The sequence below is a fragment of the Eschscholzia californica genome, unplaced genomic scaffold, assembly GCF_041429995.1.
Source record: "Eschscholzia californica isolate CP2 unplaced genomic scaffold, dmEscCali1.0.p SCAF_1, whole genome shotgun sequence".
In the NCBI taxonomy this organism is placed as follows: domain Eukaryota; kingdom Viridiplantae; phylum Streptophyta; class Magnoliopsida; order Ranunculales; family Papaveraceae; genus Eschscholzia; species Eschscholzia californica.
In genome coordinates this window covers 8,689,126-8,709,432 of record NW_028238198.1, presented here as the reverse complement: position 1 = coordinate 8,709,432, position 20,307 = coordinate 8,689,126, and the positions used below count along the sequence as shown (strand labels likewise).

The window sequence follows — 20,307 nt, the reverse complement described above, 5'->3', positions numbered from 1 at the left end:
ATTTTCCGGGGATTGGTACATTCAGTTATCAAAACTCGAGTGATAAAAAGATATGCATGATTAGGTTTTCATGAGAATGTGTTAAAATGGATTCTAAAATCCTAAGCTCTCTCCCATTTGACTTCTCCCCATTTGAGTTTCACCTTTTTAATCGTTTTAATATTTTATTTATTTTATTTTAAAACCAAAACAAAAATCAAAACATTTGAAAAATCTTATTACTTCCTAGTTTTAGAATAAGCTTAACTAGTCTCTGAGGAACGAACCGGTCTTACCGGGTTTTACTACTTGGCACCCGTATACTTGCAGGTGGTGACCTATTTAGGAAACTTTCTAGGCCCATCACGCACAGCTCGGCCAAGCTTCCTTTGGCTTGGATCTATGTTCATTTGGCCGGATTCTTAAGGTTTTTGGCCGGAAACTTAGCCGGATTTTCTTACTTTTCCGACAACCTTCTTGGTCCGAAAACTTAGGGCTTTTACTCCCCATGTCATGATCTTGCTTCCCATATGGTTTGATTTGATTTTAGACAAGAAATTTCTAGAGGGAGAAAGCTAGGGTTAGCTTTTGATGGAGGTTGTGTTCTAAATGGAGAAGATGATGGTGGGCACTATGGGAAACCCAGGAAATTGCTAAGGGGAGATCGGTTGCAACTAAAAACTCATATTTTCCGACGATCTTAGCCTCGAACCACATCGACAAAGGGGGATTCTCTCATCATTTTCTTTCCATTTCTTATTCATTCACCGTGTTTAGCTAACTTTAGTGTGTCGATTATATGAGATGAAATGTAATGAATTTGTGATTACGTTTAATATGATTTGATGTTTTGATTATAAATTGATGTTCATTTATTTCGATTATCGTTTCGATCGTATTTTCATGTGTCTTGTCAAGCACTTCACATAGTTAATAGACGAAACGAAGTATTCGATATCAATCGTAGTCTAAGTCATAATTTCATGTGTCTTGTCATGCACTTCACATAGTTAGGCGACTAGACAACACTTTCGTTGACTCGGGATAAACCGATTTAGACGTTTGTTTGACTAAGTATGATCTCCGGATATACGTAGTACTTAGAGACATCTACTTTAGGAGTCGAACATCAATTATACTTTGAAACATTAGATCGGACTACATATAGTCGTAGGCTTATCATTATGGATTCCCGGACTTCGACACCTCGCTCACTTATTTGTCTCTTGACTCTTGTTGCCTCTCGACTCTTGTTCCTCTGACACTTCTCTCGAATCTCTCTCGTCCGTTTACATTTATTGTTTAGTTTAGTTTACTTGTTGCTTTATTCTCTTATCACTCATTCAATCCTAAAACCCTCATGTTTATCTTTGTTCCTTTCCTTTTTAGTCTAAGTTAGCTTTAATATTTAGACCGAGGGATAAGACCCTTCAATATCCAAACTACCTTCTTATACTTGGATCGACTCCGGTTTTACCGGTTACTACTTGATACCACCGCTTGGGTGTGCAACCTTTTCGGGTGCATCAGTTAGGAATATGATTAGTTAAAGAAGGTATTCATGGATCAGACTTTAATTTTACTAAAGTCCCATCACCTATTATCCACAACAGATTTTGGTTTTGCTTCATAGTTTGTTTGGTGTTATTCAGATCTTGCGAGAATGTAGCCTTCAAGAGTTTAACCCAAGTAGATTAAGATTGAGTGATAGAACCAAAAATAGGTGCCCAAAACAAACATTGAAAGTTCTTACAAGAGAGTGGACAAAATCGAAGTCACGTTTACAAAAAAACTCCGCCAACCGATTCACATAAAAATCAGTGGGTGAAATAAAAACACCTTTACCACATTGAACTTACTTGACTGTACTACTCTAGTAGTGGCCTCCACCTCCTTCTCTCTTTCTCTCTCTACGACTTTCTCTTTCTATATATATATAAAAATAAACGTCTTTACCTAATTTTCTATAAAACTCTCCCAATCTCATCTCTCTCTCTCTCTATCTATCTCATTCGATCGGGACGGATTTCAGCATATTCTTCTTCTTCTTCTTCCAGGTTATTCTCTCTTTCTTGATCATGTTATACTGATTTTAGTCAATATCTAGGGTTTTCATTTTACAATTTCAACTCTCTCTCTCTCTCTCTAAACCGATCAAATCAACTCTTCCTAGTCGCTTTTCATGTCACTTTAGGGATTTAAACCTGTAACATCTCAAGTTTGTTAGATCTCCGCTTTTTCGATCTTATGATCTTTGCTTATTTTTGATGGTTTAACTTTTGAATTTTGGTTTTACTTTTAGGTTTAGAGTTGAGGAGGAGGTTTAAGTAAAAATTTAATGGCGAATATTGATATCGAAGGGATCTTGAAGGAGTTACCTAACGATGGACGGATCCCTAAAACAAAGATTGTTTGTACTCTTGGACCAGCTTCTCGATCTGTAGAAATGATTGAGAAACTATTAAGAGCAGGAATGAATGTTGCTAGGTTCAATTTTTCACATGGTACTCATGATTATCATCAAGAAACTTTGAATAATCTCAAGATTGGCATGCAAAATACTCAGATCATGTGCGCCGTTATGCTTGATACCAAGGTTTGCTTGTTTCAATCAATCAGTACTTAGCTTAACTTGAAAGTTTCATTAGTATGAGTGTGTCTTACGTTTCATACTTCAATTTTTTTTCCCCTAAAAGTTTGACCTTTGTTCTTAATGTTCTTCTTTTGAATCTCTCAGTTAGTGAGGTATTCGTGTTAGTAATCGATAAGCTATAAGTTGCGTTCACTTCTTTCAAGATATCCTGCTTGTAAAGTTGTACAGAACAAGCAAATTGAGGGAGAGAAGAAATTGTCTTTTATATGCTTAATTCAGTTATGGGGTTCTAGTGTTTGAGTTTTGGTTGTATTATGTCATGAATTTGGATTTTGTCCTTCAGTCTTAGTAAAATAACTACCCTTTTGACAATTCATGAAAGGCTCATATAGACTTGGAATTTTCTTTTGGGTGTTTGGTGAATATGACTGCTAAAAATCTCAAGTATTGTTATAGCCTTGACTATCTGATTTAGTGAATTTGTCTTGGACTATATTGTCTTCCTTCCTAACCCTTCAAAAGAGTCTGATGAAACTTATATATATTGGAAAAGGAAAATGAAATGAGGGCGACTGTGATCTCTAAAGTCTGAAAGCTGTTCCAAATGAATACTTTCTAGCTTTGTTAAAAAAAAAATACTTTCTAGCTACTTATATGTGTATATGTATAAATTGTGTATCAGCTTGTCAAATAAATTCTTCTTATACTGTAATAATGTGAACAAAATGTTTTAGAACACTATGTAAAGTACTTGCTCTGTGTATGGGTTTATTGGAGTTCATGTACCCAATTTCATATTCTTATAAAGAACTGTTCGCACTCATAAGTAGATTTAAATTTATTTGTTCAATTTCTTAAATAGGTTGAACATGTCGGTCCATCTAATCATCTCCGATTCTCTTCATGTTCTAAGTTGAAGATAAAATATGAGCTGTCAGAAGTACCATAACTATAAATTTTGCCAATTGTGTAGGAATTTGTAATTTTACTTTTCGACCGTCGTTCTTTTATGTGCTTTAGACAAGCTAGTAATACCTATGTTTTTGAGTATTTTTTTTCTTTTACTAGCTAATGTTTTTTTTTTCCTGTGGCTTATATCCACGGAACAAACTTTTGCAACTCAAACTACCATTGGGAAAGTATGTTGCCAGAACTATAAATATGGACAGAGTCTAATTTATTTGCTTATAGGACTACAGCATCTGTACATGGTTTTCGGATGTCATTCATAAATTGAGCCGAACATTAAGATCCTTATGTACAAACATTCTTTTAGAATATGATGCTTATGGTTCTGCCTCTTGATTGCTCTTTCTCATAACCAGGGACCTGAAATCCGAACTGGGTTTCTCAAGGATGCAAAACCCGTCCAACTTAGAGAGGGAGAAGAAATCACCATTTCTACTGATTACGACCTCAAAGGTGATGGGAAGACAATCACCATGAGTTACAAAAAGCTACCAGAGGACTTGAAGCCTGGCAACACCATCCTCTGTGCAGATGGTACAATCACCCTCACTGTGTTATCCTGTGACGTTGCTGCTGGAACAGTGCAATGTCGATGTGAGAACACTGCAGTCCTAGGTGAGAGAAAGAATGTAAATCTCCCTGGTGTTGTGGTTGATCTCCCCCTTCTTACTGAGAAGGATAAGGAAGACATTTTGGAATGGGGTATTCCGAACCAGATAGATATGATTGCTCTATCATTCGTGCGCAAGGGATCAGATCTTGTTAATGTTCGACATCTTCTCGGATCCCATGCGAAACGTATACAGTTGATGTCGAAGGTTAGTAGAAAATGATTATTTTCTGCTTTTTCCTTTTTTCAAGTAATCAAGTCATTATGACACTGAGTGGTGTGATGTTTTTGTTGCATATTGAAGATTGAGAACCAGGAAGGAGTGGTCAACTTTGATGATATCCTTCGTGAGACTGATTCTTATATGGTTGCTCGAGGAGATCTTGGAATGGAGATTCCTGTTGAGAAGATCTTCCTTGCGCAGAAGATGATGATCTACAAGTGCAACCTTGTAGGAAAGCCCGTGGTTACTGCCACCCAAATGCTCGAGTCCATGATCAAGTCCCCCAGGCCAACTCGTGCTGAAGCCACCGACGTCGCAAATGCTGTCCTTGATGGTTCTGATTGTGTCATGCTCAGTGGTGAGAGTGCTGCCGGCCTCTACCCAGAACTTGCTGTAAAAATCATGGCCCGGATATGTATCGAGGCAGAGTCATCTCTTGACTACGGTGCCATCTTCAAGGCAATGATCAAGTCCACACCACTTCCAATGAGCCCACTGGAGAGTCTTGCCTCATCTGCTGTCCGAACAGCTAACAAAGCTCATGCCAAACTCATCGTTGTGATGACTCGAGGTGGAACAACGGCTAAACTGGTAGCTAAGTACAGGCCAGCAGTACCAATCCTTAATGTGGTTGTCCCTGTTCTTACAACTGACTCATTCAACTGGAAGTGCAGTGATGAGACCCCAGCAAGACACAGCCTAATTTACAGGGGTTTGATTCCTTTACTAGCTGAAGGGTCTGCCAAAGCCACAGATGCAGAATCGACTGAAGTGATCCTGGAAGCTGCCCTTAAGACTGCTACCCAGAAGAATCTGTGCAAACCCGGGGATGCAATTGTGGCACTTCATCGTATCGGAGGAGCTTCAGTCATAAAGATTTGCATCGTCAAGTAAAAGAAATGAGCTTCTGGATTTTAGACTCAAGAATAGTAATGGACTGAACTCTTGACATAGACTATCTAGACCTTTGCGTACCTCTGTTTTGATTTAATAAATTATCGACGCATCTTTGGGTCTTCGAGACAATTTCTTCGTTGCCGTATATTGTAAGTTCGTTTTGCGTAGTAGCAGGTACGGAGTACCTTTGTTATTTTAGTGGCTTTTATTTCAAATACTTGAACCCATTCAACCAGAGTATATTCATGTTTCTATTTGGGATTCTCTCTCTCTCTCTTCACACACGCACACACATAGACTGCTACTGTATTGTTGTTGCATCTCCTGGTAACACTTTTGGCTCTGTTGGGAGGTGATTTCTACTGGTCCTTATGCTGCATTCTTCAAACAATATTACTTCAGCAGTTCCATGTTCATAGGCAAGATCTATGTGGGAAACAAGGTTGACATTACTGGTACAGTATGTCCCGGCCCAAATGTCATCACTAGTCGTCTACTCCCAAAACAATCGCATCCCATTTCTCGATACCCAACTGCCCTTAAAACCTAAGGCCATGTTTGGCGCGCGGGAATCGGGTGGGAATGGAATGTCATTCCGGGAATCACAACCGTGACTATTGTTTGGCTCGGGAGGAATGTAGAGGAATCTTATTCCTTCAGGAATTGGAATCCCCCTAATTGGGGTAATAGCAAACCCAGGGAGGGGGGTGGGTTTGTGATTCCCATTCCCGGGAATGATTTAGTTTAATATTTATGGGAAAAATTATCCTTAATAAAATATTAGAATGACTAATATTAAAATCATCTTTCACATAATATTTAACTAATGTTTATTAAAATGTAGGATTTCAGCCACCACAACAACTCTCTCTCACACACACACACACACTCTCTATTTCTAGTTTTTTTTCCTCTCATTTTTTTTTTCATTCATATTAATTTCCTGATGTTTGAAAAGAAAAAAAAATTAAGCTGATACCTTTATCTATTTTAAACAAATGTTTAAATACAAATTAAATTAGTGTATAGTTATATCTACAAATTTCAATAATAATGTATTGTATATATAACAAAATTGACATATAATTATGTAGTGTATGTAAAAAAAGGTATAATAGGACTTTTATACAAGTTTACAATCTTATTCCTAAACAAACGAAACACCAAGGTAGAAATCTATCAGGAAATCCATTCCTATTCCTGGTCAAGCCAAACGTCAAACTAAAGTAATCTGATTCTCAAGAATCAGTTATGGGAATGCGATGTCCGGGATTCACATTCCATTCCCGCTCGCCAAACATGACCTAACTGTCTACGCCCAAAAAGGAACAAACATCTTAAGGGGATATGGGGCCCCAACACCTGGATAAAGGTGCAGACTCTGTTGGCCTGGGTTAAAGCCAGATCAGAGATAGCATCGACTATGTCGGAGATAGCATGGACTACATGGGTAACGGCTGAGGCTTGAGTCGATATAGTGATTTTGCAACATCCGAGCATGGGCTACATGGGTAACGGCTGAGGCTTGAATCGATATAGTGATTTTGCAACATCCGAGCATGGTTTACATGGGTAACGGCTGAGGCTTGAGTCATTATAGTGATTCTGCAACATCCAAGCCCGTATTACTTCAGGTCAAACAGACCTCCAAGCACCTTTGATATTCAGCCGTCTCTTCCATTATATATTTTATCTGTTAGCCAGATTTTTAGCCTTTAGAAGGTTAGATGTTTTAGTGGTGATTGAGCTGAGTTGAAAAATCTAATTGTAGATCAAAATGATCTAGAAAAGACAGAGTGATGATTCATTGATGCAGTTCCTCTAGTGGATTGGAATTCTCTTTTTGTGTTTGTGTAGTGTTTCATCCACTACTTTACTTTATCCATATCTGAGAGCTAATGTACTGTCACTAACATCACTCATCTTTGCCCATTATTGGACAAAACTTAGAACGCTCACTTTTCCGATTTCTTTTTCTAAGCTTTAAGGTTTGTACAAGCTCACCCATATATGTGAAATTTGCACATATTTGGTTGAGAAAGTTGAACCAAATATTTCTTTAACCAAGACCAACACGAAATTAGATATTCAGTTGAAGCTCATGTTAAAAAATTATTTTAATTGTGTCAATACATATTTTGGTATATTTCAGCGAAGAAGCTACTTATGCTACCTGGCTTTGATTTTCATTTTTCTAATAGTTATTCCCAAAGAAAGAGAGCATATCGATTATTGGATTAGATCTAAATGTCACTTTAACAAAAGCAAAAAAAAAAATCCAAGTGTGATTAAACTTTAGTTTGTCCCCCCACCCTCACTCTCCCTACTAACAAGTAACAACTACATTTAATTTACCATTAAGATCGAAGCCTTCTAAATTTTGTTAGGAAGGCTAATCTTAGGATTTCCGATTTCACATACACAAAATTACAAGTATCACATCAGTATTCAAGTTCTTTAAAATCTCTTATGAACAAAAGCTTAAATCGTAGATGGGACCCATCGTAGATAGGTGTTAAATTATCTCTATTTGGACATACAAAATAACCGCCCCACAATATTTTTCGAGAAAAAACGTTAACAATTTGAAATACTATTGCACAGTGAGTGTTCTAAATTAGGAAGGCATTTTGTAGCCTCCATATATTTCATATTAGGTGTATAATACTGTATAGTATGGGCTGGTTGGTATGTGTAGGTGCAATTGTGCAAATTAGGGCTGAGATTTGCTATAGAGATGTGTGTTGTCTCTGGTTTTGTGCATTACAGTAAATGTAAACCAAGTCAAGGCGTACGTGTTGACCAAGGTGGAAGAGTCAAATTTCGTCATTTAATCTTAAATTTAAATCTGAATATCGATTTCGCATGATCTTATTAAGTCACTAATTCTTTTTCTAACAAATAAAATCGTACTGTACATCTTTTGTAGATATAGCGAGTAGAAATCACTAATAACTTACATGTTCCCTGTGAATGCATGCTAGAACAAATGAAAAATGGAAGCTCTTCCTAAAAAAGAAGACCCCTACCTTCAAACTAAGAAGGTTCATCTCCGATACTCTGATGTTTCTAGGAGCCGTGATTATAAACATGAAGCGATATTAACGTAAACCTTCACTCAAAAGAAAAGAATGATGTTAAGACAGTTCATGTATTTGTTTTATCTTTAAGACGTAGTGTCACTGGTCGACTACCATAGAATTAGTCATGGGTCTGTATTGACTCACTAATTTACACATAATATAGCGTGTGTGACGGTCATATGTTACTTCCCATACGTACATGGCACGTGACTTATATGTATATTAAACCAAGTAGTAATGACACCCCCATCGATCTCCCTCCAGATCTCAATCTTCCTCTCTTTCTCTCTAGATTCAAGAAGAGTCAGTCAGCTTGGATTTCGATATCCTTAATTTCAGCTTAATTACTAGAGCTTTCAACTTTCAATGTTATTTTATAAGCAAATTTAACTAATACCAAGTGAACCTCACCGACTCTAATTAAACACTCTTTTGACTTTGTTTAATTAACAACGATGGTACTAAGCACCAACCCGTTTTTTGCTCAGTTACACCACTAAATAGTATGCCATGTGAAGAAAGATCTAACACTTCCATTCTATTCTATATATATATATATAAACTAGTATATATTATGACATGGGTCTTTTCTTCAGTGTGTGTTATACTTCATTTTTCATCTTCAACTTCAAGTTTGAGCACTGAAAAGTTGAATTAAGTGGTTGTTGTTGTTGTTGTTGTTGAAGCAACCATGACCACTCCCAAAAGAGCTTCAATGCTCTTCACAGTCCTTTTCTTGGTCAGTTCTTTTTTCTTTGTTCAGCTTGCCAGAGCTGATCCTTACGGCGGAACACCGAGTGCACCTCCACCGTCACAGGTGGCCGGAAAGGAATTTCCTCCACAAACCTTCTTCTGTAACAACCCTAGAACTAAATGTTTCCATAAAAACATAGCTTGCCCACAACAATGTCCAATGTTGAAACCAGCTAGCCCTAAAGATAAAGCTTGCTACATTGACTGTGATTCTGCCAAATGTGAAGCCATTTGCATGAGTAAGTACTACTATTCTCTATCATATTCTACTTTGATGTTTCTATGTCTTGGGTATATTTGAGTGTTGTTTTTCTTCATACTTCACCTTTTTTTATTTTTGCATCTGACTTGTCTAAATGGCTGACACGGATTAACTTAGGATCCACTTAGGTCGGACGCAAAATAAGTCTGAGTACACGAGTTATTTGTCTAAAATGACTATTGTGCTCTTGACAATATCAAACTCGGACAATCCAGATCCAGACCAGTTAGACTCTGAACATCTCAGATCCAGGCCAGTAAGACTCAGACGACTCAGATTTAGACAATGACAAAAACAATAACCACCTTTCTTTATGTTTGCAATGGATAGACCTCCAACTAGAACAAGTTAACATGTTTAACTATATTCCACTTTTTGTTTACGTAGATCGCAAGCCAAACTGCAAAGGTATCGGTGCAGCTTGTTACGATCCAAGGTTCGTTGGAGGAGATGGTGTCATGTTCTATTTCCATGGCAAAACAAATGAGCATTTCAGCTTGGTTTCCGATTTAAACATCCAAATCAATGCTAGATTCATCGGAAGACGTCCACAAGGAAGAAACCGTGATAATACATGGATTCAAGCTCTTGGTTTCATGTTCAACTCTAATACTTTCACCCTAGAAGCAAAGAAAGTAGCTAAATGGGATGACCAAGCTGATCAACTAGCTTTGACATATAATAACAAGCCATTATTCATTGAAGAAGGTCATCTCTCTACTTGGTCTGCTCCTGACAGTACACTTAAAGTAGAAAGAACATCGACTTATAACAGTATTAACATAAAATTACCTGGTTTTGCTGAGGTTTCTGTCAATGTAGTACCTGTAACTAAAGAAGACGATCGGATTCATAACTATCAGATACCAAATGATAACTGTTTCGCTCATTTGGAAGTACAGTTTAAGTTTTTCGATTTATCCGAGAAGGTCGAAGGTGTTTTAGGTCAAACTTATCGAACGGATTTTGAAAGTCCAGTGAAGAGAAGTGTTGCTATGCCAATTATGGGAGGAGAAGACAAATATAAGACATCTTCTCTGTTGTCTGCTGATTGTAAGTACTGTGTTTTCTCGCAGGAGTTTTCTGAAGCTAGTTCTTTGTTGTTGGACCCTACTATGACTGTAGATTGCTCTAGCAAGATGAGCAATGGACATGGAACTGTTTGCCGTCGATAGACAAAAGAAAAAATAGATTTTTATCAGCTATATTAAAGAGATTCTAGTTCTTGAATAAGAGGTGTTGTTAGTATAAAACTAGAGAGCAGTAAGAAATTGATCATGGGGGTTTTAAGGTCAGGCAGTTTTCTTATTATATTATAGCAATGTAGAAGGTTTTTATTAAGTTTAATTTCAGTTGCTGATATAGTTTCATATATGTACTTCAGTATGTTTTGATGACTAAAGGGGGACTGAATATATATATATATCTATATAACAAAACAGAGCTGGTTAGTGCTGACTAGGACAAAATAAATGCACCTAAATGATGAGTTAGATGCTGAGTTGGATGATGACATGGACTCTTTTAATCTGGACCGTTCAGACTAATCTCACATTAAGAAACACTCGATCGCAGCCATTGAATCCTATTGACTCGGTAATTGAAACGGCTACATTAAATCCTTGCCGTTGCAAACTCTTAGTCTTCTCTTCCTTCCTTCCGTACCTTAACCCCCTGAATTCATGTTTTCCATCTTCTCCCTCAAAAATTCTCGAAAGACTTGCCCGTTGCTTCCTCCCAAGCCTTCACTTTCTTCCTTTCACCGGAAACTTAAAGTAAACGGTGTCAATCTCTTCCAATCGGTGAAACACTGGACAATGTGGAATCAATTGAAATGTCAATCTCCACGGTAATCCTATTTTTTCTTGACTGATCATACTAAATTTTTCATTTGTTATGGTCTTTTTCTCTTGCTTTGCTTGGTTGATATGTGGTCGTTTAGATGCCATCAAATGGATTATCAAAGTAGGTTTTCAATTATTTCTAATCTCTAATTTCTTTAATAGAAAATTCTAGGGTTTTAATTGACACCTTTTCCTTTTTGTGTTTTGGTTCATAGATTTCTCCTATTTGCTAAAATTTTGGTTTCTCTGGTGTTTTTTACTTGATAGAATGTGTACAATACTTTGGGTTTGATTGTGGGTCTGTTGCTCACAGAATCACTGAAGCCGGAATGTGATTCTTCTTATATGTTTCAACTCTCTCTGTCTCTATGCTTTTGATTTCAGGTTAACTGGCACCTAAATTCTCTTTGTTTGTAATTTAAATAGAAATAAATTACAATCTAAAATATGGGGTTTCAATCTATTTCCTCCCATTTTTGTTCAGTTATGTTAGTCATTATTTCAATTGCAATAGATTTAGGTATGCTTTGATAAATAACAAAAATATTTTCTTTTATGATTACAAAAGTGTGCGACATTTCAGTCGATTCTATATTATGAATCGTCGTTCAGCTTTTGTTATTTGTGTTGTTCGATTTTGAATAACAAAAGATTTGGGACTGAAAACTTTCCATTATAGTCAAATTTTTCAATAAAGTTTGAAGGAGTACTATAACTACATAATATTGTGGTATCAAAGTGTCTCGCCTGTATTGTTTAGTATAGGTTTTGCACTTTTAGGAGATCAAAGTCATTGATATTGCGCTTCAAGTTTAAATCAGTAGGATTCAAATCAGGAACGATAATAATCTCTTTCATTAATTGTATCTTTGTTTAAATCAGCAGGATTCAAGTCATTGGTAATAATCTCGAACATGCTTCCGTTGCAGTTTGGTTTTGTGTAATGTTGCACATGCAGGTAAACATTTGTTTTTGAAGTTCGAAATTTTTTATAGTTTTCTAGCTACGTACCATGTCCATTGTGCATTTATTTCCTGAAGTACCTTAAACTTGACTCAACCTATTTCTAACTAACAAATGTCACATCCCAAATCTATGGGTTTTTCTTTTATGTATTGAAATGATTGATGTAAAAAACTCGTATGTGAAATTTCTTTTTCTCTATTATATTGTGAAAGGTAGTTCTGACTATTGCAACTTTCTCTCGAGCAAATATGCTTCTTAGTGTCGGCTCTCGCTAACATTTTTGTTGAGTTCTTTTTTTTGTTGAATGATTTTTGTTGAGTTTACTGTAACAATTTTTTTAAGTTCCTTTCGACTTGCAGGACTTCACTAACGTTGACTCTCCAGTTTTAGGCTTCAACACTTTTCTGCCACATTTTTCAGAAGTTTTTAATGTTTCAATATGTCGTTACTTAGTTTTTTATGTTCATTTAGTTAGTCATACTTTAATGGTAGTCGCTCACTTTGTTACTTTGTTTACACCTGTACAACATTCGAAAGGTCAAAAGTGAAAAGCCCAAGGGTGATAAATATATTTTATATTGCAAAGAAAAGGAAGAAAGTCCATGTGGCAATTTGTGTGTTCAAATGCAATGTTATGTAATTGTTATGTAGAAACTGTATGTATACTGATAAATATTTTAAGGTGGTGTCTGAATTGAACAATATGCACCTGGGTTCATATTTATTGTGTGTCAACATATTTATTGGGAGCAGGCGCTTATTTAGGATTTCTCTCTTTTCTAGATTTTACAGGTAAAAGAGTGGCTTCAAAACCTCGGAGTAGGAGATCAAACGACAATAGTGCAAGATGTCAATGATGAAGTAGATGATGTGGTTGTTCGTTCACATCAAGAAGTAACTGTTAAAAATAGGTGGTTGTTGGTGCTCAATACTTACTTGGTTGAAAGTTACACAACCATTTTTTACTGTTATAATCTTATAAATTGGTTTCCTATGCAGATATGTTCCATCGAGTGCTGCTCTCTCAACCATTCGCCCAACACTTGGAAGGCAGCAATCTGCTCTAGGTACAGCAAAGGTGGCAATGCAAGGATATTTGAATCACTTTATGGGAAACTTGGACATTGTAAATTCCAGAGAGGTGTGTCAGTTCTTCTTCTCAAATTTATATTGCTTGATGGTGTTTATCCGATGCCATGTGAGAAACAACACAATTGAGATTGCTCCAAGTTAACTTTATGTCCATAAATCATTGTTTGTTGACAATAGTTTGTTGATTCCCCAGTTACCTTCTTTGCTATATAAGCGACCATGAAGTAGCCAAAGACATACCCATATAGTCCTTCATTCAGATTTAAACACAATGTCTTTCTCTTTTGGATTCCAATAAATGGTGGATGATCTTTTACCATGTGAGGTGGTCTCCTACCTTCTATATTAGGCACTCATAAGAAACGATAGAGATTGAAAGTCAGAGTGCTTTGATTACAAATTCGAGCAATATTTGTTGACCAGATTGTAAGCAAGGGTATCATTTTGAATCTTTGATTAAATTTTCGTTTTAAATAGTTGCAACTCTTCCTTCCACTTTTATTAGCACAATTTTCCAACTATAAAGATTAGTATTGTGGGTTGCAGGTTTGCAAGTTTTTGGAGGTTTTCAAGTTGTCATTTGCACTTGAGTACGGTCCCAAACTACATGAAAACTAAGTATTGGTGAAACATCGAAGGAAAATATCAATGGATGATGATGAGGGAAAATGTTCTACGTGCCTTTGTTTTAGTTCTTGTAATAACAACTGGCAAAAGGTAAGTTTATCCATGAGTCCATAGTTGTAATCCCAATAAAATTTGATATTGCCTAAAACAATACGTTCTCCAGCGGTGGTACCTTAACATATAATCCTAGAATTAGAATTTCCATGCTTTGGAAAAATGAAAATTGATTCCTGTGAAAAGAGATGGAAATGAAATTGGATGATGAATTGATGACAAAATTTTATATATCTGTTCGCTCCCTTTATCCAATTCCGAGTAAACCTGACCCCATATGTCATTATTAAGTTCCACTTTGTGACAGGAAATGACAACATTTAGCACTAATTTGATCATCGACAACATAACAATTATGGTACTCTTTTTTACATGGGTTCACTAATACTGCTTGTAGGTGTGTGGGCTGTACTGAAACATGGATTCTTTGCGTTGCTTGGAGATCCTTTGGATTCCGAACTGTTGGATATAATTGTGTTTGATGTACTACCATCCTCAACTAGAAAGAGAGAAGGTCAAGTTACTTAACAAGAGAAATAAAGGAGGGTAATTTTTTACGTTACTCATTTCAGGTACTTAGTATGTTGCTTATGATCTTTAACGATGAGTGTTAATGCTCTTTGAGCCTCATCTACTCCTGAAAATCATAAAAGGTATCTTATCTCTTATATTATTGTGTGTCATATAGTTATGTTCTCTTCAGTATCTTGATGAGAAAGGCAAAAATGAGTGTTCTTATATAATTAATAAGTTTTTCTGAAAGTTTTACATGATCTAAATTAAATTTCTTATGGTTGCTTAGATCCTTTCAAGATTTGAAATGATCAAAAAACTATTAGTACATTTTTAGCTATAGTTTGGAAGAAGCCTTAAAAGTTAACACTTCCAATGTGTGCAGAGCTAGAAAAATAGTTAAACATTGTTTTTTTTTGTATGATTCTTTGCTTCAGGTTTCCATTGTGGTGATAAATTAACTAAGAAAGATGAGACATAAGTACATTTTATTGTCCCCAATCATTCTTCATCTGCTAAAAAGCCTAAAATTGGTAAGCTTCCTACTTTCCTTCTTCTCTAATTGGCAAATTCACTGTCATGCATATTTAATATTAAGTGGTGGGTCTAGCATAGAAGCCAATTTTATGTTCAAAATAAATCATGAAAAATCATAGCCTTTAGATACATCTTCATCTTAACTGCTCATGTTTCCCCACATTAAGATATATTCGTATTCTATTCCTTATATCCCTATTCTGTTTTTTCTTTACGTTGTGTTATCAGTCTATAATTAGAATAACAAAAAATAAAAACTAAATCAGGATCAGGTATACTAATAGACGAAAAATTTGAAGTATTTTATTAGGTAATTGGAAGAACCAAACATTATTTTGAATCTTGATAGTAAGCAAAGAAAACTACCGTTACTGCAACATAACTATACCAATGGAGAATCAAAGTTAGGCTTGATAGATCATGTTCATTCTTTTTCGTAAATGGTTATGGAGGTAACTGTGAGAAAGGTTAGAAGAAGAAAGGTTAGAAGATGATCACTGAGTATATATCATAGGCCTAACAAGAAACCAATTATTACCAGAACATTTTTCACTGAACTCATGGTAATTGCCAAGATCAAACACCCGCACTTGCCACTTCTTTCTCACCTTCATTGTCTTATTCGACTTATTCTATTTCCTTGGTTAGTTTGTTGTGGGTAGCTTCATGTTATGATGATGCATTTTCATGTTTCTTTGATTTGGTGAAGATAATTTTTGTTTTTCCAACCCTAAAATGTTAGTTTGGTCTAATTCAAGGTCTTGGTACATGTATTTGAGAGAATGTAATAGATCCAATTTTGTGTATTATTTTGCTTGGGTTTTATTGGCCAAATGTTTTTGTCTGTAGTGTTCGTCTCTTCAGATATACATTTAGAACTCTTTGTCTAAAATTATAAAGGACAAGGAAAATCTAACCTAACAACTAAGAAATGTGTAGAATTGGAACTTTTGAAATTATTCCAAATGCAAAATTATGGTTAAGTTTCTCTAATGTTTATACTTTGACTTTGTCTTGCAGGTCAAAGACATAATGTTTGATTAATGGTTTTGATACCATTTACAAAGAGTACCTTGTGAGCATTTTTGTGCTACTGGGAAATAGTATTTACATTGTGGGTATAGACCTGTCAAATTTGGCGATGGAATCATCCAGTGTTTGTCCAAAGAGCGACTAATGTCCCGTAACTTTAATCTTTTTGGCCATGGAATAATATTAGCTCTGGTTGTTGTAACCTTATCAACTAATGTACCGGAAGTTCAATCCTTTTGGATATTAATGGTAATTTCATATCCTTATCTGCAATGTTAGCTACGAAGATATCATAATCATCTTTTGTTTTTTGTTAATATTATTCAATGGATGATGAAGATTATAAAAAATTGTTATTTCAAGTGTCTTAAAAATTACATTTTATGTTTGAAACTCTATTTTTACCGTGCCGTAGGCACGGGCTATACCTAGTATATATATATATATATATATATGAATCGTGTTAAATTATGAACCAAACATCACTATTAAGTAATGCCGAAGGGAAATATTTTCACTTTGTCTACTGGGAACTGAATGTTGTGGCAAATCACATGGCGAAGCTTAGACATAATTTTTTAATGATTTCGATCCCCATTTGTATTTTGTAGTATGCTGGCTAAGTTTCTTTCGACCTTATTTTTTCATCTCTTCTGTTTGGAGTTCCTGTTATTCATCAGAGAGGTTCAACCATTCCTATAATTATAAGGAAAAAGCTATTTGGCCTGACAAAATGTGGCCCGACAAGGCCATATTGCTGACGTCATGTGCAAATTTGGCCTTGTCGAGCCATTCGGGATACTCTCTGTCGGGCCAAGTAGGACTGTTGTTAATTTAAAATATAGGTTGAAGGAAGAAGAATTGGACGTGAGACATGTGATTTGTATTATGAGTTGGATAAATTGTTATTACTCAAGACTGGAACTGCAATAATAGAACACAAGATCTTTGAATTCTACCAATAAGAAACAAGCTGCATAATATAACTGCAATTATCACGCACGCGTCGGCAAAAAAAATATAACCCACATACCTAGACCTGTGTAGTCTCTCACTTAGTTTACATGGACCGTTTCTCATTCTTATTTGTTTTTGTTGCTGCTTCCCTTTCCAAATTTGGTGAGTCGAGGATGACTGAGTTGATCGTGGTGATGGATCTCGAGTTGGTCATCAGCCAAAAAATGTAAGTCTGTAATGAATCTGGAAACAACGAATGGAAAGAAATATTTCATGCTTGAAGCACCGAAACGAGCTTTATTTACCAAGTGGACTGTTTTCTTAAGCAACTCAAGAACTCGAACGAAAAAAAAGGACGATATATATCATATAATGGTAAAACTTCCCAAATTGCAAAACTGTAGGTCTGTATTGGTAACTGAATATCGACGGAGAGATATTTACCTACAACTGTTTTCTGTAGAAATTCTAGTGTTCGACTCATTTTTAAGTAGAAACTCGACCTGGTTTTCCAAGTTCTTGAACCAGCACTAGCTCTTCAGCTCTCTAGTTCTTCAGGGTAGAAATCCAAGTCCTTAGGTGGGCCTCGTATAATTTTTTCTTGCAGTTCCAACTGCTTGGGAAGAACTAGTTCAGTTGCTTCACCTGACATCTCGAAGTACCTTTGTAGCACCATCTGGGTCCGGAAGGAAAAAACAACAATCATTATGAAGACATCGGCAAAATAGAATTTCATGAAAAAAAAAGAGCATTACAATGTTGCCAACGAAAATGAAAGATTGATTGCTTTACCACGGCAGCATATGCATCACTTTTTCCTTGGCGAGCAGATCTTTTTACTCCCCTAGAAGAACAAAACAAAGCTATTACTATTCCATCTCTTATAGTGCCACAATACATTGTACTATTTATGCCTTAACATATGCTTTAACTGACGGATAGAGAATGTTACAGCAAACCAAAGATATTCATCAAAATTTGACATAGGTGGTAAAGACGCAACTTTACCAGGTTACCATTCTATCTCTTATAGAGCCACAACACATTGTACTATTTACATCTTGATATATGCTTCAACTGATACAGCAAACGAAAGATATGCACTAATATTTGACATAGGTGTAAATAGACAACTTTACTATTTATTAATGGTTTGGGCAACTTTGCCAAAACAATGGGTTACTGAGGAAAAATCAAGATTTATTAGCTACTCCAGTGACTATCCCTTCCCTCTACTGGACTTCATTTAAGAGAAGACCTCAATGACTCCGTGCAAAACAAAACAGCAAAACCATAGCACATGAGATGGGTATCTAATACACATACAAGCTAGTAAAAATGGAACCAAAAAGATAAAGTGCACATCAAGAAAACAATTACATATCGATCATCAAGTCAAGTGCCTCCATTGATGTCCCATGTTCGTCTTGCAGGTACACTCTCCAACCCCTATATTACCAAAATGGAAATTAAATAACAGATTCTGATGTTTCTTTAGTTGGACAAACTACGCAGATGAATATATTATTACGACTTCCTCTAACCATAATTAAGCAAGCAGAGTCATCTCCTGTTACATAGAGTCATAAAGAAATGACCAGAAGACTGACATAATTGACCAAGACACATAAAACAATAGGCGATACAGAAAAGGAATATAAAATAAAATGGCATATCTATTAGGCAAGCGAAAGCAACCCAAGGATATTCCTCGTCGTTTTGCCTTGACTATTATTCATGGGAAAGATAAGCTGGAATCGTTTATTGGAGTTTTCGACCACCCAAGAAATCATTTGAGATTTTGACAGGAAAAGTTATAGGCTTCAAATTGCATCTCAATAAAACAAATGCAACATTATATTGCCCTTAATTTATTGATCAGTTAATTTTTCGGAAAAATATGGGGATAGTTAGTGCTCAACCACAAACTTTAGAACCTTAATCGTTATTATATGATTTTCGGTAAAAGTTTAGCTCCAGTCATTACGAGTGCAACAATGAATTCAAGGCTGGTAATCGGCTACTAAGGGAGTTTACCTCCAGTCATTATGAGTGCAACAATGAAGTTTAGCTGCATTGGTCCAAGACATTTGAGAGAATTACAGGGTCAGCCTATCGGTCCGTAACAGTTGGTATCAGAGCACCTTGATATCCTAAAGTAACCGTATTAATGAGAAAATGAAGCACAATATATACATATTACCTTTCGGCCGCTCTAACCGCAAGCCTTCCAGCTACACTACGAACTTTATTAGACTGTGGTGTCTCCTTCCCCTCGACAGATTTAGGAAGTCCAATTATGAACTCATCAGCCTCCTACAAAATTTCTCAACCACAAAACAAATACTAACTAAATTCAATTAAGGGGAAATATTTAAGTGAATAACTAAATTGCCAATAGATAAATTGCAATAAAAAAGATTATAAATTTGTCAAAATCCAATTATCTAACTAAAAAGTAGTATCAAAATTGATATATTCAAAGAGAAAGAAAGTACCTCTCTTTCTGCAATCTCAAGGAGTTTTTGCTCAAGCTTCTGCCCACGCAATTCCAAAACCTAAACCAGATATTTCAAGAAATGAAATTGAAGTAAAACCCTAAGAGAGAGAAAGTGAATAGAGAGAAGATATAGATTACAGTTATAAGATTACTGTTAGGGGACGAATGGAGAAACCCTTGCTTAGGGCAACACCAGTGCGAGACATACCAAGATCTACTCCTAAACTGAATCCTCCGCCAACCAAATTAGGGTCTGTCTTCCGACGAAGTGCATTTGGGGGAATACCATTATTATCAATGTAGTCTTCAGAAGAAGAATATGCCCTAATCCGACTACTATGAGATGAATGAGAAGAAGAGTAGCGAGTTGGTATTGTAAGTAAGGTCTGACTAACCTTGATTGAGGCAATTGTTACTTGTGGTGAAATGGTCTTGCGGGGATGAAGATGAAGATAAAGAGAATTAGGGTTTCGAAGAAAAGGTAAAAGTTGCAGGTTTGGTTGCACCACCATTATCGCCATCTTCTCTTCACAAGTCACCACTATTTCTCTCCCGCCCTGAAGATGGCGGTGAAATTAAAAAAAATTTAAGGGAGCGTTTGGTTAATATTTCGCGGAAAGAAATATTTTCTTACCATTAACAATTTTCCCACACGAAAAAATTACCACCAACCTTTTATCAAAAAATTACACTCTTCTGTCAATAATTTTTCTCCTCTCAATTATTTGGTTAGTTTTTCTTTCTTGTATGACTGGAAAATGGGAAAACACTTTCGAACAATAATTGTTGTCCCGAAAATAAGAAAATTTTGAAAAA

The 20,307-nt window shown here is 35.9% G+C and overlaps 4 protein-coding genes across 13 annotated transcripts; 3 read left to right on the top strand and 1 right to left on the bottom strand.

Moving 5' to 3' along the window:
* The first annotated feature begins 1,704 nt into the window (after positions 1-1,704).
* On the top strand, positions 1,705-5,532 carry LOC147563866 (pyruvate kinase, cytosolic isozyme). 2 transcript variants are annotated; one of them, XM_086641503.1, is made up of 4 exons: positions 1,705-2,036; positions 2,282-2,575; positions 3,898-4,359; positions 4,456-5,532. In XM_086641503.1, exons 2-4 carry the CDS (start codon positions 2,318-2,320, stop codon positions 5,266-5,268), a joined length of 1,533 nt encoding a protein of 510 aa, XP_086497629.1. In that variant the 5' UTR covers positions 1,705-2,036; positions 2,282-2,317; the 3' UTR covers positions 5,269-5,532. The 2 variants fall into 2 exon arrangements, with proteins under 2 accessions (XP_086497629.1, XP_086497634.1); XM_086641508.1 differs by lacking the exon at positions 1,705-2,036 and adding an exon at positions 2,054-2,185.
* Positions 5,533-8,713: 3,181 nt separating this feature from the next.
* LOC147563863 (Polynucleotidyl transferase, ribonuclease H-like superfamily protein) lies at positions 8,714-20,208 on the bottom strand. Of its 4 annotated transcripts, XR_015225494.1 has the most exons (8): positions 19,644-20,208; positions 19,490-19,549; positions 19,195-19,307; positions 18,372-18,440; positions 17,784-17,835; positions 17,436-17,667; positions 17,068-17,234; positions 8,714-10,527 (listed from the first exon to the last, which is right to left on the bottom strand). XR_015225494.1 is itself a non-coding variant. In XM_086641437.1 (7 exons), exons 1-6 carry the CDS (start codon positions 20,010-20,012, stop codon positions 17,530-17,532), a joined length of 801 nt encoding a protein of 266 aa, XP_086497563.1. In that variant the 5' UTR covers positions 20,013-20,208; the 3' UTR covers positions 16,896-17,234; positions 17,495-17,529. The 4 variants fall into 4 exon arrangements, 1 of the variants encoding a protein (XP_086497563.1); XR_015225489.1 differs by lacking the exon at positions 8,714-10,527 and having other exon boundaries at positions 16,896-17,234; XM_086641437.1 differs by lacking the exon at positions 8,714-10,527 and having other exon boundaries at positions 16,896-17,234; positions 17,495-17,667.
* Positions 8,923-10,771, top strand: LOC147563865 (uncharacterized). Its single transcript, XM_086641417.1, has 2 exons — positions 8,923-9,346; positions 9,757-10,771. The coding sequence occupies exons 1-2, from the start codon at positions 9,046-9,048 to the stop codon at positions 10,542-10,544; spliced, it is 1,089 nt and encodes a 362-aa protein (XP_086497543.1). The 5' UTR covers positions 8,923-9,045; the 3' UTR covers positions 10,545-10,771.
* On the top strand, positions 10,782-16,307 carry LOC147563864 (phospholipase D zeta 1-like). 6 transcript variants are annotated; one of them, XM_086641488.1, is made up of 8 exons: positions 10,981-11,218; positions 12,099-12,171; positions 12,963-13,090; positions 13,179-13,320; positions 13,818-13,988; positions 14,350-14,605; positions 14,903-14,998; positions 16,023-16,307. In XM_086641488.1, exons 1-5 carry the CDS (start codon positions 11,052-11,054, stop codon positions 13,887-13,889), a joined length of 582 nt encoding a protein of 193 aa, XP_086497614.1. In that variant the 5' UTR covers positions 10,981-11,051; the 3' UTR covers positions 13,890-13,988; positions 14,350-14,605; positions 14,903-14,998; positions 16,023-16,307. The 6 variants fall into 6 exon arrangements, with proteins under 6 accessions (XP_086497606.1, XP_086497614.1, XP_086497592.1 ...); XM_086641466.1 differs by having other exon boundaries at positions 10,999-11,218; positions 14,350-14,524; XM_086641459.1 differs by having other exon boundaries at positions 11,011-11,218; positions 12,096-12,171; positions 14,350-14,498.
* Positions 20,209-20,307: the final 99 nt, after the last annotated feature.

Bases quoted from the DNA above. Each gene is read 5' to 3' on its own strand.
- LOC147563864 (XM_086641474.1), top strand. From the start codon at position 11,052: ATGTTTTCCATCTTCTCCCTCAAAAATTCTCGAAAGACTTGCCCGTTG. The intron at 13,091-13,178 runs GTGGTTGTTGGT...TTTCCTATGCAG, and splicing joins GAAGTAACTGTTAAAAATAG to ATATGTTCCATCGAGTGCTG. The intron at 13,321-13,817 runs GTGTGTCAGTTC...TGTGGGTTGCAG, and splicing joins ACATTGTAAATTCCAGAGAG to GTTTGCAAGTTTTTGGAGGT.
- LOC147563863 (XM_086641437.1), bottom strand. From the start codon at position 20,012: ATGGCGATAATGGTGGTGCAACCAAACCTGCAACTTTTACCTTTTCTT. The intron at 19,308-19,489 runs GTACTTTCTTTC...GAAATTTTGTAG, and splicing joins TTGAGATTGCAGAAAGAGAG to GAGGCTGATGAGTTCATAAT. The intron at 18,441-19,194 runs GTAATATGTATA...TTGGTAATATAG, and splicing joins GCGGTTAGAGCGGCCGAAAG to GGGTTGGAGAGTGTACCTGC.
- LOC147563866 (XM_086641503.1), top strand. From the start codon at position 2,318: ATGGCGAATATTGATATCGAAGGGATCTTGAAGGAGTTACCTAACGAT. The intron at 2,576-3,897 runs GTTTGCTTGTTT...TCTCATAACCAG, and splicing joins CCGTTATGCTTGATACCAAG to GGACCTGAAATCCGAACTGG. The intron at 4,360-4,455 runs GTTAGTAGAAAA...TGCATATTGAAG, and splicing joins GTATACAGTTGATGTCGAAG to ATTGAGAACCAGGAAGGAGT.
- LOC147563865 (XM_086641417.1), top strand. From the start codon at position 9,046: ATGACCACTCCCAAAAGAGCTTCAATGCTCTTCACAGTCCTTTTCTTG. The intron at 9,347-9,756 runs GTAAGTACTACT...TTGTTTACGTAG, and splicing joins ATGTGAAGCCATTTGCATGA to ATCGCAAGCCAAACTGCAAA.